Below are 16693 nucleotides of genomic sequence, written 5' to 3' on the forward strand. Positions count from 1 at the left end.
TGGAGGGGGATGACAGACAGGGATGAGATGGACAGGAGCTCTGTAGTTAGAATGGCTGCTGGGTGTCTCACATAGTCACTTCAATGTTTTCTTCCTAGAACCACTTCCAGGCTTTGAAAGCTGACATTAGTCTTGTGAAATATTTTAAAAGTTTTAACTTTTTAAAACACATTCTAAGTTATCTTTTAAAAGGGCACATTATTACAGAAATGGAGGAATTGCAATACTTGTCTCCAATGCTCAGAATTTAATCAGGTGTTTAAATGTGTCAATTAAAGTTATAGCCTCTAGTAACATTACTGTCCTAATTGTGAAGACAATAAAAACATTTAGCCTGTTTGTTTACTAAGTATGTATGTCCAGCTCCTGCCCCAAGACCTGTGGAATCTGTCTGCTTAGGGAAAAAGCAACCCAGCATGTTTTTAGATAATTACCTTCTTTTGAAAAATAGATATGAAGTGAGTGAAGGAATCAATTATGTTTCCAGATTGGACTGTATGCTGTTTTCTGTGGTTTATACTACCTGATATATCAATTATGATTACATATTAGCCCTCAGTATTAAAACATGACTGGGTTGTATTCTCTGACTTGACTTGAAGCCCACTACATCATGACTGCAAGTGGCGCAGCTCATTGCTCTGAGACACTTCAATAGTTTCTGTTTACAAAACGTGGCAAGAAGTGGTAAAAGCATGCGTGACTCTGCTTGACATGATGCTCCCATCAGGAACACCTCTTTTTTCCCTTTTTTTTTTTTTTGTTATGTTGTAATTAAACCTTGATGAGACAAGCCTCCCCTCGGTGCAATGCCTGATGTCTGACAGCTTGATGCTCCTTCTGTAGTTCTCAGGGCAAGCTGGGTGCTGAAGTGTTAGCAGAGCATCATGTGGGCCACAAGAGGTTAGAAGCACAGGCATGCTCTTGTTTTCCTCGGCGTGTAGGAGGTGGTTGGAGCCAAATGGCTTCCTATGCAGAGTTTTATGGCCACAGAGGTCTAACTTGAAGCTGATGATCTCTGTACCTGCTGGGGCTCAGATCAACATGTTTTGTCATCTGAAATGCTCCTTGATCAGACCTTTGTCAAAGCCTTTGGTTTGAAAACCTACTGGTCTCCAGCGGGGATAACAGAGCGTATCTTGGCTTGCAGATCAGTCAAATCTCCAGTTGAAATTTATAGAGTAAAATAGTTTGGGGCAAGGAGTGCAGCAATGATTGACTGTATGTGTGTTTTGTACTGATGAGTATCTGTTCTAGGAGAAACTGAAGAATTAGGCCAGAAGCTTTAAAATCAATGTCTTATTATTAGATTCCTGTGTATATGTGTATTGAGGCTGAGAGAGGCTCAAATGGTGCCTCTCAGAGATGCTGATTATAGGAATCCATCTGACTCCTCCTTGATGGTCAGAGAAGCAGGTACCTAGCACTGCTGAAAACTGTGTTGTTTTGGTCCCTATGCTTGAATTTTTGTGGACCTAAGCTGGGAGTTGTTGCATAACAGCTTTTATAAGAGAGCTTTTATATTTACTAACTTCCACAATAGATAAAGGATTTAGCTCTTGGACAATTTCTAGGGAAAGTAAAATTAGGAGTTAAGGGACAACACTGTCTGGAATCCCATGATCTGTCAGAAAATCTTTTCTTGCTGTAGGTATTGCAATTGATTGCTGCTAACCAGTGTTGCTAACCTGTATTAATTTCAATTTCCCCTTGCAGTAATGCGAAGAAATCCATTTGGGATGGACATTTGCTGTCGGAAAGGATCCAGAAGCCCACTCCAGGAGCTATATAATCCAACCCAGGTGAGTGTCTCATGGCTATGATCAAGCTTCTCAGCCCAGCATACAAATACAGTCCTTCTGAAGATATTTTGGTCTGTTTTTTTCTCATTTACATGCAATAGCTGCTTTCAATATGGAGAGCTGATCCTGGGAACTGCAGAGATGAGCCATAAAGTTATGCAATTTGAGCTAAGGGTCTGATTTTTAGAAGTTTTTAGTTGTCTAATGATGTGGATTCCTCCAAAATTTTTTCTCAGGTACCCAAAAGCCTTAAAAGATCTAGCTAGAAGCTGAGGTGTCATATTGACACAGAGTGGCAGGGTGGAGTGAATGTATCATGATCTACATGAAACAAGGAGTGTGGTGAGACTATAGATTGCATAATAATATGTGAATATCATTTAAATGACTTTCAGGTAGCCAACTGCCTTTCCTGTTCTAGTTCATTGTTTGTATGGAGTCTAGACAAACACTGTAGCTCATGCTCTTCCTTACACTGTGCTATTCAACACCTGAATGTCTCGATGGGAGCTTAGAATAACCTCAGTTATTGCTCATCTTGTGACAAGCAGCATGGGAAAGCTACCTGAAATTCATGCTCCTATTTGCTCCTCTAGATCAATTTATTCCCTACATGTGGGCTGAATTGGCATATTCAGGAGCAGCATTTCCTGTTGGCAGCCAAGAGGAAGTGCTGCCATTGAGAGAAAATGCCAGCTGACTATTAAACATATTTATTAAAGTTTAACAACCGCCTATTATATATTTATTCATCAATGAATACATTGAGTTTTACTAAATTGGCTATTAAGGCAAGTGACTATCCTAGTAAATCTAACTTGTTAGATTTAACAAGGCAGTAAATGTTTTAAATACTATTTGATTATGAAGAGACTCACTATATAGTGTGAAAAACGAAGTCTAAGGGATTTAGAGTATTTACATAAAGAATTGACAGCAATCCAAAGATATGTGATATCTGTTATGTAGCACAGTAAAGCTCCATTTGCTCATTAGTGTTGTTTTTATGAACACAGGCTGACTTTCTAATTCAATTCAAATTCTGTGCATGACTGAGAACATAAGTTTGTCATACTAATATACTGGCCTTTATTGACCATTATGGGAGTTAGCATTGCGTAAATGGAAAGTGCATGTAAAAGCCCTGAAGAGGAACAATCCAGTGCTACAAAGGAAAATTATTAGCATTTGCTGGTCAAATTTAAAGAGTCTTTGCAGATGCTCAAGAAGAGTGGGAAGGGGAAAAGAGACTGTCTGAGTAATTAGTCTCTCTGGGGTCTGCTGTGTGTCAGTCAAAACCTCCTTGCCCTTTAACATCATTAAAGGCCGAACCATAAGAAAGAAACATCCCCATCCACTGAAGGGCCGTAATCCCAGAGCCCTTGCAAGCTTGGACAACTGAAAAGATTTCTTGAGCTTCCTGAAGCAGGGAACACAGCTGGCAGCTCCTTCACTGGTTCTCCTTCCTTTCTATGTGCACTGACCAAGCAAACCATTAACATCCCTTTCCAGGCTTGCCTGCGAGCCAACCAGAAAGTCGATGTTCAAGGGAGCACAGCAGTTCTTGTAGCTGATGTTGAACTAAGGAGATGACTTTTTTTATGCAGAAGTGTTTCCATCATCTGCTGACATCTGTTTTTATCAAGCTTTTAATTTTTGTTTCTTTCTCTGTTCTTAATTGGTGTTTGGTTTTTTTGGAAGGGGCTTTGCATCCTGCACTCAGCACTCAGTACTAAAGAGACTGGCAGTGGCAGATGAATGAGTGCGTGCAAGCTAGGAAAACAGTGACAAGAAAATGCAGTGAGTAGAGGCTGCCAGACAAGACAACAGACTGGAGATGACCCCTAGAATATTTCACCAAATACATGATTCATCTTTCTTTTTCCATTTTGCCCAAAGAAATACCTGTCTCACCTTTTTTAGGGTGGCAGATTAGAGACTGGTCTGTATTCTGCCAGTAGGGTGCTTGTTCCTCAAGAATTCACCAGGACTTGTAAGAGTGGGGGGATGGAAATCAAATCTCTAATCTTTCCTTGCTGAAACAGTCACAATCAGCCATTTGTAAAGTCAGCTCAATATATAATAAATATGCAAGATGGCAGGGCCAGGTTGAGACTTTGAGCAGCCTGGTCTAGTGGAGGGTGTCCTTGCTCATGGCATTTGGAACTAGATGATCTTCCAACCCAAATCAGTCTTTGATTCTATGAAGACATTTTTGGCCAAAATATCTCTCTTGGTGATCTAGACAGTGAAAACACCAGTTAGATATTTAACCTTTGACTATCAGAACCTGTTGGACTCCTGGTGTTGTGAATCTGTGTTTCTCTCCTGGGTGCTAGTGGCTGTGTGTGCCATCACAGAAACTCCCTGGCACTCAGTTTTGCTCCCTCAGAACAACAGCAGAAGCAGAGCTGATCGAGCAGATATTTGTAGTTCTCTTTATAGTGCAAAGTAATATGTGAAATTCAAACACCAGACATAGGCCACTGAAAGATGCCCTGCAGATATGGTTTTGTATTACTACAAACTAGGTGTAGCTGTGATTTTTTTAAGGGTAGGAAGCTTTAAATGTGAGATGATATTAAGGGCCCGTACTGCCCAGCATACAGTGTGCTCCGGGCTGTTCCCTGTCCAGGGAGATGAGAGTTTGGCCATCGATTGAAATAGGTGTCAGATAGGGTCAATACTCCCTGAGATTTAAAATGCTGTAGTTTAACATGAATAAAATTTTTCTATTGTGTGTTTAACTCCAAGTTGCACTGGCTTATAATACCAGATGGAGACAGGTTGATTTACACCAGCTGAGAATTTGACTGTGAATATTTATTGTGTTGACATATAACAGCCTCTCTGATCCTGGCCTGTTTTGTTTCCTTCTATGGAGTTGTTTGAGTTGTTTGCAGATGCCATCATTTGTCTTTTGAATCTCTTTTTGACCTGCTGAATGGTTCTGTAAAGGAAAGCAAAAGGAAGAAGGAAGAGAAGATAAGGAAAAGCAAAAAAACCAAAACCAAACCAACCAACCAACCAAAAAAACCCTCAAACCAAAACAACAACAAACCAAACAAAAAAAAACCAGGAAGATTTGGCTTAAGGAAGTTCACATGTAGCAGTGATCTGAAGGTGACTGAAAGGATGGTCTGGTGGCTTGTAGGAGCTGAATGTTAGAATTGCAGTCAGATTTTCAGAGGACTCATCATAATTGTTCATATGTTTGATGGAGTAAGAGAGGACAAACAGGTGGAGATAGCACTTGAATTAGGGCTCGAGAAAGTGTCCATGGCAAAGCCCATGAGGTATTTATGTCTGAGTTGGGTGTCTGGCCTTGTGATTATTGTAAAAGTAGGAACAACAGGTTTGCTCTTTTGCCTGTTGTAAAGGAGCGGAATGTGGGAAGTGCGTTTGCTGTGGACAAAAGCTTTCTTCTCTAAGGCTTTCAGTGCAAGATTTTTCATGAGCACTAATGTACCATGAGGGAAAGACAAGTCAATATAACCAAACTGGATTTACACTGAGTAAGTGGTTTTCCAGGCTGGGGTCTCCATATACATGGCAGGCAATGTGCAGCATGTGAGACATTATCTTTCTTTTTCCTTTAATTTTCAGGTGGAGGTTTACTAATAAGCTTCAGAGGTGCCAGTGGCAAATTTTGAGGGCCAAAATGGAGCATTTATTGAATGAGTTTATAAAAAAGCCACATAATTATAAACAGAAGGAGAAAGAGGATTCAAACACACAACAAGTAGCAAAGGAGAGAATCTAGATGTAACTGAATACAGATGAAGAGCCCTGCAGGAATGTGACATAAGCTTGCATTTTATGTTGGGTGGATTTGGTGGGTTTTTTTGTATATGAAACCCCAAGCATTTAAGAATGTGGGTAAAAACATACTTGCAAGACATATTCTTAGAAGACAACATACACAACTGTGTCTTGTAATTTGCATGGCTGTGTACAGCCCCACTGCTCCAAAAATAACTGATAATTGTGGATCAGCCCATGAGCTGGAGTCACCAGAAGTTCAGAATTGGGTAACATTATGCACACTTTAGTGGTTAACATAGATCTATTTGCTGCAATGAATGTGCTACTGAATTACAAGAAGTTGCAAACCAAAATAGATCACATGTTAAAGGAATGGGAAATAATTTTATCTTTGAGGTTAGATTTTGTCTTACAGTTGTCAAGATTAACATTTAATTCTCATTAAATACAACCAGCATAATTGTTTGGTCTAACAGTTTAGGCTTCTGAGAGGAACACAGAAGAGATACAGTCCTGTATCCATCAGGATCCAAATCCAGGGATGAGTTTACTTCAGTTTCTAATTTGACATTGCCTAACATTAATTCATGCATTCACGTGACTATTTTCCTAAAGGTCATGCTATTTACCATTTTTTACTTGCCTTTTCAAACACATTTCTCTTTGTTGAGAAGAGGTATTTCTAGGTGTCTGCTTTTGGTGTAGCTGGAGCCAGAATGTCTAGTGATTTGCTAAAACTGGTGAGTCAGAGCTGTTGACCTTGTGTTGCCTATGTGTTATGACATTGTATTGGACTGGTTTGAAGTAGTCATTCCAAAATGACCCACTTCTTTTATTACTTCTGCTTTTTCTTTTTCTCTCCTCCTTCCCACCAAGTAAAAGGAAGGAAGTGAACTGTTGCCTTGCAGGCAGTGTTTATACATCCTCAGTCACCTCAGGCCACAAATGCTGCTTTTGGGGAGCTGCCCTGTGATTATCTGTGGCTTAGATTGCCTGGATGGCATCAGCAAACATCAACCTAGTTCAACCTGCATCACTCAACTTTCACCTGGGTCAGTAGTTTCCTATCTTCCTTTGATTTCCACTCGCTGGAGTGACTCTGTGGGCAGCTCTACTGGTTCCTGGACAGAGGTTTGTGGTGGGCTTTGTGGTCTGAGCTCTGTGTACACATCATCCACAGCACATTGGATCAAAGATTTCGATGCTTAAGACCTGATATTTCTGTCCTTGGTGAACCTGAGGTGCTGAGCTCTGTGCAGTTTGTTTCAGTGTGCTTCGGCTTCTCATTCTCAGAAACACAAGAACCAAAGGTCATTGAGTAGGATTTAAGCTCCAGTTCATCTGTGTTTGTCTTCAGCAGCAGGTGACCAGACTACAAGAACTCACGATACTCATGAGCTTCCTGAGCCATACTATCAGCCACATCATGCAAAAAAAAGCAATGACTGCATCAGTCAAAAAGGGGGGGGAAAGTAGATTTCCAAGGTTGTTTACCAATTCCAGTAAGACAAGAAGATTATACCGGCACTGTACACCAGTGCTATAAATTAAATTTTCTCTGGTTTTCACATATATACATTCTGGGTTCCAAATTTCCTCCTTGGGACAGCCATATAGCTATTCTATGAAAAGAAATTTAGAGTATGAGACGATAGTGCAGTTTATCTAAAGAAGAGCATATTAGAATTTATTGATACTTTGCAACTGAGATGAATAGTTATGAATATGTATGTGTCCTTCTCGAGGGCAAGAAGTGGCCCAAAAGTTTTACAAGTACTGAAAACATATTGTGTGATTGATGCTGGTCTTTGTAGGCAAATCTGTGCAGATAATAACAGCATGGTAAGTGTGGCTCATAATCACAGTATTTGATTGATTAAGGATTGAAAACTCCTTAATGAAAAAAAAAGCAGAATGGAGATGTAAGGAGAACAGTCAATGTGCAATGCCAAACTTTGTGTACCTACTTGTGTTCCTAAACAACAACTTTATATGTAATTAGCCTCACTTGCTGCAGCAAAATGCCTGCTGATGAAAGAGGAGCTAATTGATTTACTCCATGGATGACTTCTTATGCAAAACATTACTTACTGTCGTACTTGGAAGTCATAAAACAGCAGCTGGCCAGGGATGAATTATTACATTAACCTTAGCAGAAAAATTGCACTAGTGAGAATGCTTTGTTATTAATTACTGATTACGAATGATAAGAGCTGGTTTTAGATGCTGAGGAAATGGCTTGGGGAGGGAAGGGTTTCAGGTACTGGTGTGCTTCATAGATCATTAGTTGTGATATGATGGATACCTTTGTAAGTCTAGAGGAATTAATCAGACAAGTATGCACAGTAACTACCAGCACTCAAAGGCCAGAATTATCCCCAGGACATGTTCATTCAAGTTACTGTAGTGCATTGGGATGAATTTTTGGGCACCTGTGTTTAATAAAAGACTTGTTACCTGCATGAAATGAAAAAAATAGTCTTACTTAGAGTAGCTCAGATTTCCCAGACAGAAAAAGAAGCAGCAGACACACATCTTTTTAATTTCTCTAGTCCTTGACTTATATTTTATCATTTTGAGAGCATATGAGTTTTAATATAAAAGATTTCTGAGGCATAAAAGTATGAGAGGAAAGATTTAATAATACAAGAGACATGATCAACAACAAAAGGTTTGTATGTGTTGGAGGTGAAAGAGGATGAAAGAGGATAAAGATATCCAGTTTTCAAAACTGGATATCTGTATGCAAAGTATGGGCTCCCTGTTAGACAAACACTTGGGCAGCTGGGTGGAGAGAAAATCTGGACTCCAGCACTCTGACCTGGTGCTGTTCAGTGGCTTTTTGTGTTTAATTGTCAGACCTCTGGAGACCTGAACCATGTTGGTTCAGTCAAATACTTGCTCCAAAGTCGGTAATGTTCAAATGGAGCACCTCCCCTGCCTCTTTCTCTGCATGAAGTTCCTCATTTTTCCTCCCCATTTTCAAGTTATATACCAGAAAAGCTGGATAATCATACTTCAAAATGCAGCATATGGCAGTTTGGAGGATTAGGAAGCAAAGGGCAGTAGAAGAATACTGGTGTTTGCAAATAGGTGTAATGAGCACAGATTTCCACCCCGAGCCCCTGCAGAGCAGAATGTGTCCTTTCTGTCTGTGCTCCCAGCATCAGCAGTCAGCCATGCACTCCAGCATCACTGGCTAAGTTGCTGTATCCCAGGATTTTCAAACCTCGGATGCTGTAAGTAGTTTTGGGGAAGCTCTTTTCATTGTGTGAAGGAAAGCAGCTGTGTCAGTTCAAACATCTGCCTTCTTTTTCCTATATTCTTTTTTTTTTAATCAAAGAGGTTTCTTAACTGCAGCAGAGTTGTAGCCCACTTGTGACAGGGCCAGATGATCTCTTTAAATGCTGAGAGCCCAGCTGTAACTTCTCCCTCCCTGAGGGATTGTAATGTATCCCAATAGCTGTAACTGTGAAAATTAGAGAATACAGACATAGAATCTATCTACTGGTACTTGTAATTCTTATTTACTGTCTGACTTTAATTTTAAGAAAGGGCAGAAGAAGTTGTTAAATTTGCAATTAGTTTCAAGAGATTAGACACTTCAAGTCCCATTTTTACAGCCCTAACTGTATATGATGCAGCACCTCAAGTCCTACAAAATGGCCTGTAATATCCATTGATGCTGTATGTAATGTCAGTATGTATTATTCAGTCATTTTTTTAGCTTTGTACAATATAAATTAACCTCAATAATGTAATGAACTGCACCTTACTAAAGCTTTCTTTGGTAAAAGTGCAATAATCTTCTTATCTCTTTTATGCAGAGAGATTCAGGAATGTTTCTCTGTGAATGCACAGACATAGAGAGATTAAAATACTTCCCTTTAAAAGAAGTGTCGCAGAAGCCAATGTGCCTTTTGGGACTCCTGTACTAAGGAAATCATGGTACTATGAGGAGATGGGCTGTAGAATTTTTGTACAAGAGTGTAAATCATTAAATCAAGCACAGATTATTTAAAGATGCTTTCTAAGTAAGTCTTCTTTTTACTAAAGTCTGTGGGGAAGTGTAAGGTGGGTCAAGCTGGGTGCTGCAGTCTAATCCCTACTGCTTGCTTAGAATGCTGGAAAGACAGGCTTTACCTCCAATGGGGCTGCTCTTCCTGGCTATGGACAGGGCTGAGCAAAGAGGTCAACTGGAAAATAGGCAGTTTGGGGATGGCTGAAAGCAGCTGTGAATTCAGGCTGAGTTATTCCAGTTGTAGTAGCTGGGAAACACTTGTGTTAACTTGAGGTTAATCTGACAAGCATGGGTGTGTGGGTAATGATGAACTTGAGATGATTCAACTGTGCATCCCAGACTGGGCAGTGGGGTGCTCAGATCATGTACACAGGTGATACAGTGTCTTCAGTCCCTCCTGTTCATACTGTCATGCATTCTGAAACTAATCAGAAGAAATTAGCAGGATTTCAGGTTGATAGGCTCTTTATTAAGCCTCTTGTCATGGTGATCTGAGGCTATAATAAAGAGCCATGGTTGTTTTAAGACCTCGTGTGCTTGTCTGTTGATCTAGTAAAACAAGGAGAAAATTCTGCCTTGCCTTGTCTATCTTGTTTGGTAACATCAAACCCTTGTGATGGCAGTAATTCAGTTCACTCAGTCTGAATTGCAAACTACAGGGGCCCAAACTGTTCCTGCTGGTGGTCAGGGTGCTCTCCCAGAACCTGAGAACCAGGAGCTGAATGCCTGCAAACGGAGGATGGTTGCCTCATGCATGGGAAATACCCTAACTGCTGGTTGTTGCAGTTGTCCTTACATTTATTTAATTATCAAAGTGAAAGATTGGTTGTTTCAGTAATCATCACCTGGTCCAGCCACACTTAAAACTGCTTTTATTCACTAGTTTTCAGACCTTGCTTCTTACTCATATGGAAGAGGTGTGGAAAGAAAAGGAAAAAAAAAAATACAAGGTAATACCTATACAGCATTTGAACACAGCAAAAACAGTGTTTATATTGTGTATGCCTTTTTTCCCTCTGTAAACAACATAGTACCTGTCACACTGGAGCCACTCAAGTAGATCTTTTTTGATCTGTCAGCCTGTTGCAGTTGTATATTCTGGTTTGTGGATGGGGTCTTGTGTTTGAACCCATCCCTACATTCATGAGGCAACAGCAAAATGAGGAGGGTGGAAGGAAAACAAAGTTTTATTTCCTTCACAGTGATGCTTTTGTGTAGTTGCATTGGAGGGGGAGACTGGCTTTGTATTCTAGGTTTTCCAGCATGCTGTCAGTGTAGATGTTTCTATTTATTCATAACCTTGGGATAAAAGTGAAACTTGATCTATTGAAAATTGATGGCAAAACTCGTAAACTCTAAAGAGGCCAAACTTCAAGTTAAAAAGTCTGATCCAGGGGACCAGAAGGGAGCTATATTTGTGACCATTTTTTTATGTTTTCTCACCATTCCACACACTCTATTGCATTACAAAATGCTGAAGAGTGTAAGTCTAATGCTGAAAAGATTTCCCTTTTTCTTTTTCTCCTGGTAGTGACATAATAAATATAGCCAAACCAAAGAGAGTTGGCAAATTTACAGTGCACTGAAATTGATGTGTATTTCTGGTGGCTGGAAATCCAGGAAGGAGTGTTCCTTTCTTTTCAGTCTTAAATCACATCTGAACAGTATTCTTACTGTGGTCCAGCATGGAGCTAAAAGCAAAACATTGCACCCCAAGTTTCAGAGGAACAGTAAAAAATCACAGCATTCCTGCAGTCAGCTTGCCTGGCTGCACAGCAAATTAGCAACCTTTGTAGCTATCAAATTGCTGCCCTAATATAAATCTTTTGTCCCTGTAAACGTGGGCTGTGTCTTAGATAATTTCAGGCAAGCATCTGGGGATTAGTAAGAGGAAGTGAATATTAATTCAATTAGAGGACAGAAGATGAACGTACAAGCTGGTGCGGGGGATTGACATCAGAAGCCGAAGTAACAAAGACATCTCTATACCTGGGAGAGGACAGTTTCATCTGTTCAAGTCAGACTTGGCTTTTGCCTTGCATACATTTATGAAATAGTAGTTGAAGGAGTTGTATTTACATAGCAATATAGTTAATGTTGTATTTTTGAACTAAGCCTTGATGTCAATAGATGGATGGAAAATCTGGATAGCAGATGCATAATGGTAGCTTTCAGTTCATTTTGATGCATTAAATATTCCTAATAAGCTCAGCTGAAGGAGAAAATAAATGTTTAGTTGAACCAGTTGAACCAGAAGAAGCTGAAATCACTGGTACTTCTCCAGAAGTGTAATGTCTTACTTAATGTAAACTGAATGAAGGTTCCTGGTTAAGGTGAGATATACAATATTAGGCACTTCCACAAATGCTGTTTTCCTTCTGTAAAAGGTTGTTGTGCCAGTGACATCACTCTATAAAGTAATAGCCAAAAATCACTATTCTGAGCACAGGAGAAGCTTTTCCTTTTTTTTCCCTATAGCTTTGGATCTACAAAAGCATGTGTAGGCACTTTCTTACCCTTAAATGCCATATATTTACAGCCTGCAAATGAATCCTTCCATGCTGCACTTCCCAGGCATGAGCACACTGTCACTGCGGGGGTAAATCCTGTGTCTGTAGGCTTCTCTCACCCCCACTATGCACACTCCCATTTGTGCATGATTCTCTGCTAATCTGAGTCTTCAGCAGAACAACGTGGGCACTCTGCTCAGCTCCCTGCCTGATGCACAGCTGTGAGTCTGCAGAGATGCTTTTGCCTCTGTTTCTGTGCAGTTTATAGCCCAGGTAGAGCTTGGACTCTGGCAAGAACTCAGGGGCTCTGGGGTAATGCTAAAAACTAATGCAATGTGCATATACAAATGTGTGGCTGTATGTTTGGTAAGAAATTTTACACCATGGACAGCTTTGCATTAACAGTGTGATGGTCGAGCACGATGCACACAGCTGAGTCAGTCCAGCTCCCAAACAGCCTCATGGGGCTCAGTTACACTGCACACGGGGTATCTCACTGTAGCAACCCCCTGCTGCTTTCTCTGCAGCTGTTTATTTCTTCTTTACTTCATGTAAACTTGGGTTAATAAACTGTTGCTGAATTTGCAGCTGTGTGCAGGGGGGATAGGGCTGTCTCCTTGCCAGGACCTACTTCTCTATTCTTTCCACTCCTCCCCTCCATTTCCTCCAACCCTAAATTCTCCTTCTCAGCCTCAGTCCTTCTCAGACTTCAGCTCTTCTCAGTCTCCCTCTCCCATTCCTACCTTTTATCTTACAAAAACAAGTATATTTTTACATGAGTTACTGTGCAGGTTTACGGTCCTGGCTTTATTGGAAAGTGGTGGAGCTAAATAGTGAAAGAACAAGTAGAAGACAGACTTCTCGCTCTGAAAATTACACTCTCATTTATTCATTTATTTTTAGGCAACTAGTGCAAAACCAAACCAGATAAAATAAAAAAAAATCTGTTTGCTGGTAAAGCAAATGTGCCAAGAAAGTAGTGGCAGGCCAGGTCTTGTGTTTATTAAAAAGGGAGAGAGCTAGAAAACAGGCAGCGCAAGACCTGCAATTTCACCTCCAACAACCTCTGAAGAAGTCATGGGTTAATGTAAATTAACCCATGAGATGTAAATGCATTGAAAAACTTTGCTTTTGAAAGGGACATAACAGATTGCTCCCTGCATCCTACTTGCGATCACTGAATCACAAAACCTCTAATATGTCACAGGAAGATTGGTTGAGTCTTCAAGCATCACCTTCATACCTTGCGCAGAGTATCATGTTCTGGTCCTCTTTGAGAGACACACTTCAGTTTTCACTTGGGCTGTTAAGTGAGTTACTGTATAAAATATTGACACTGAAGGAAGAAAACTGCCTTTTTACCCAAGTGTAAATGATCTTGAAACAAAATACATGGGATAAAAGAATGATTTCTTAGGCAGGCTTAATGAATAATTGATTTCTCCTTCTCATGACATTATCAGTGTAATTAAATCTGTGGCTGAAGAAGTAAGACAAGAAGGTATCATCTGCTAAGACACTGAATCTCTTTATCCCACCCTTGGTGAAGTACTCTCGTCTGTTATTAAAGGCTCTCCTGCAGTCATGCCAGCTTCAAGATCTATCTTGTCACTAACAAGTCAGTCTTGTGTTTTGTCCAACAGGACAAAAATGTGTATATTCAATTCATTATCTGCATCCAAAAATAATGTAAATAAGCTTCCTTCCCTGCCAAACCTGCTCCTGTCTTTGGAAGCTGGAATGATTCTTGCTTTGTGCAGATTGGCTTTTTGCAGTGTATGTAGATGTTGGGGTGTGTGTACAATTAATCCTTTACAGAACTCCTGGTGGTCACTAACTTGGGTCACTCACCCAGCCCTACCAAATGATTGCTGTTGTGACTCTTTTTGCACTGTTAAAAGTATGTTGAAAAATCAGAGAGGCCTGAGGAATAAGAACAGGAGATAAGAAAGCAGTCTGGATGCCACTGGGCTTGGCCAGTGCATATATCTTTAGAAAACATTCAGGACTGTGGTTTCTTCACATGGGTTCTGCCTTGGAGAAATAGGGCATTGAGGGTAATTGCAGAGACCAAGCAAGGATAAAACTAAAGGAGAGAGCTCAGCCTGCAGCTGCAGGCACTGTAAAGTAAACCACTGATTTAGAAATTAAGAGTTACAATTATCAGCTACTGTTGCTTTATTTTGAAAATTAATTCTGAGACTCAGCTTTTGACTTAGTCCTCTAAGTAACATCTCCTGGGCACTGCAGTGATCTCCTGGAATAACTTGCTCCTTTTGTGCATCCTCGCTGTCACACACGTCAGCCTTGGATCCCTTAAACAGTGGAATATTAGAGTGCTTTTCACTGCAAAGCTACAAGTCTACATGGAATAGGAAATCTAAATACTGTACTGTGTGATAGGTCAGTGTGTAGGTGATGAAATGATGTGATGTATTTTGAAAGTCAACAGAGATCTTTTTGGTGGCTCTTGCAGATGTCAGAGCAGCCCCTTGTATCACACATAAGAGGAGTCTCACTCAGTGGCTACTGAAGGCAGCAGAAAGACTCCCCCATTGCTGTCTTTGCCTTGGGGACAGTTCCTTAGCTGCAGAGACTTAAGGAAATTCTCCACTCACATTGTTAGCAGCTCTGATTGTGTTATAAATACTACACTGAACAACATTGGAGAGCTGCTGTCTGTTCAGTGATACTCAGCCGTGCTTACTGTAGTCTGTGTCTGCAAGTGTGGCAACACTAATGCTTTTCTTCAATCACCATATAAATGATAATACAGTAATCAACATCACGTCAAAGTCGCAGAAGTGGTGGCCTGGCAAGGCGTAGTTCTTGCATCCTGCTGTGCTGCAGGATGTTCAGCCAGTGCCCTTGGCTGAGCTAGTTTCCACATTGAGCACACCATGCATTTTAATGCTGGTTTTGGCATTAGTATTTTTTGTCATCAGATTGTTATGTCCCTGATTCCACACTTGCAATGCCTGTGGCAGTTATGCCTGTTTATCTATTTCTCAGGGGCAGATTGGTGGTATAATTGTTGTCTGTATAGTGTTTTGATCATAAAAGATGACAAGTATAATTACTGGTTACAAGTTAAATTGTGCATCTACTGAAACTACACAGCTACCATGTGATGTATGTCTTAAATTCCTCACTTACTTGAAGGCAAGCCAAGTATTTGCTCCTGTCTATAATTATCTAAAGCAAAATGTACCCGTTTGATTTTTCTGACATACAACTTTGTCACTGCAGCATCCACCAATATATACTGAGTTGGAAGTGTTCATCTAAATGACTTCAGGGAGAACCAGTGTTGGTGTGGAGGCCTTTATAGACCAAGGGCAAACTGCTTTCTCGTGCAGAAGTATGAACATGCATGTGTGCATGCCCCAGCTGCTGCTGAAATCTATGAATTAGAGATGTGCTCAGTTCTGCCAACAGATTTTGTACCAGTCTTGAAAAGGGATGGGTTTGTATGCCCAGTGCTTCATTATGCATACAAAATACATATTAGTAAACCTGAATTTGGATTCCACATGATGTACTTGCACGACTGATTATGGAGGGCTTTTCTGTACTCCAGCTGCCGAGCTTTGAGCTGAAACAAGTATTTCTCAATGGGAAGAGTAATTGTTTCAGCTCAGAATTAAGTGGCTAATCATTAGGAATTCAATTGGCATGAAATGCACAACATTAATCATGATGCACTAATGTGCCATCGATGTGGATGTAGGGTGTGTGCTCCAGTGACATTCACTAATTAATATATCTGGGTTTTATTGGAAAGGTTTAATATGGACTCTGTTGATAAGCAGGATATGGGAGTGTCAGACCTGGAGGGGTTTTAAAGAGACAGGGCACACATTAGTGAAGGCTGAAACCCTCGGAAAGGTACCTTTGCTTTTTATCCCTGAAATCTGATGCTAAAATAAACACCAAAGATGTAGCTTCAATAAAGTACTCTACATGCCCTGAATGTCCCTTATGCCATGACAAGGGAGTCCTAGCTTGCACCAGGAGTGCAACTGGAACGTCTCAAGTAGGGGACGGAGGGGGTCATGCTTTTGTGGATCTGGTCCACTGTGGAGGGAGGGACATTGCCACCTGCCTGACAGCTGTAACCAGCAACCTCAGGCCCAAAAGGCATGGACCAGCTGTGATCTGCATCCCAACAGGCTGCAGTGGACCTCTGCATCTAAGCCCCAGTGCTAGAGAGCCAGAGTCCTGCACCTGGGGCTGTTTCTGCACATTCTTGCTACCGCCTGTGTTATCCTGAAATGACTTTGATCTCTATTCTTAAGCTACTGAAAATATGATACTGTAACATAACAAATTATGATGAATACTAAAATGAATAGCATCTGCCCTATTCTAAATAACTTCAAATAAAGCGTTGCTATTTCCCAGTATTATGGAAAATTCCCTTCTTGCTAACCAACAGTTACTGCATGTCTCTGAAACAAAATTATTCATTGTGTTCATTTGCTTTGCAGGCATGTGAACTCCCGTGTTGAGAATTAAAAAAGTCTCCTATGTTTAACGCCTGAGGGCACAAATGTAACCTGTTCAAATATCATTCTTCAATTATCCTTTGAATC

At 40.5% G+C, this 16693-nt stretch overlaps 1 protein-coding gene across 2 annotated transcripts in view; it reads left to right on the top strand.

The window, feature by feature from the left end:
- Window positions 1-16693, top strand: part of CHST11 (carbohydrate sulfotransferase 11) — a 163913-nt gene that overhangs the window by 68139 nt on the left and 79081 nt on the right. For both annotated transcript variants that reach the window (XM_064654861.1, XM_064654862.1), the window contains exon 2: window positions 1717-1802. In XM_064654861.1, the coding sequence (XP_064510931.1) occupies window positions 1717-1802 (86 nt within the window). The remainder of the gene's footprint in view (window positions 1-1716; window positions 1803-16693) is intronic.

Source organism: Pseudopipra pipra, chromosome 5 (genome assembly GCF_036250125.1).
Source record: "Pseudopipra pipra isolate bDixPip1 chromosome 5, bDixPip1.hap1, whole genome shotgun sequence".
Classification (NCBI taxonomy): Eukaryota; Metazoa; Chordata; class Aves; order Passeriformes; family Pipridae; genus Pseudopipra; species Pseudopipra pipra.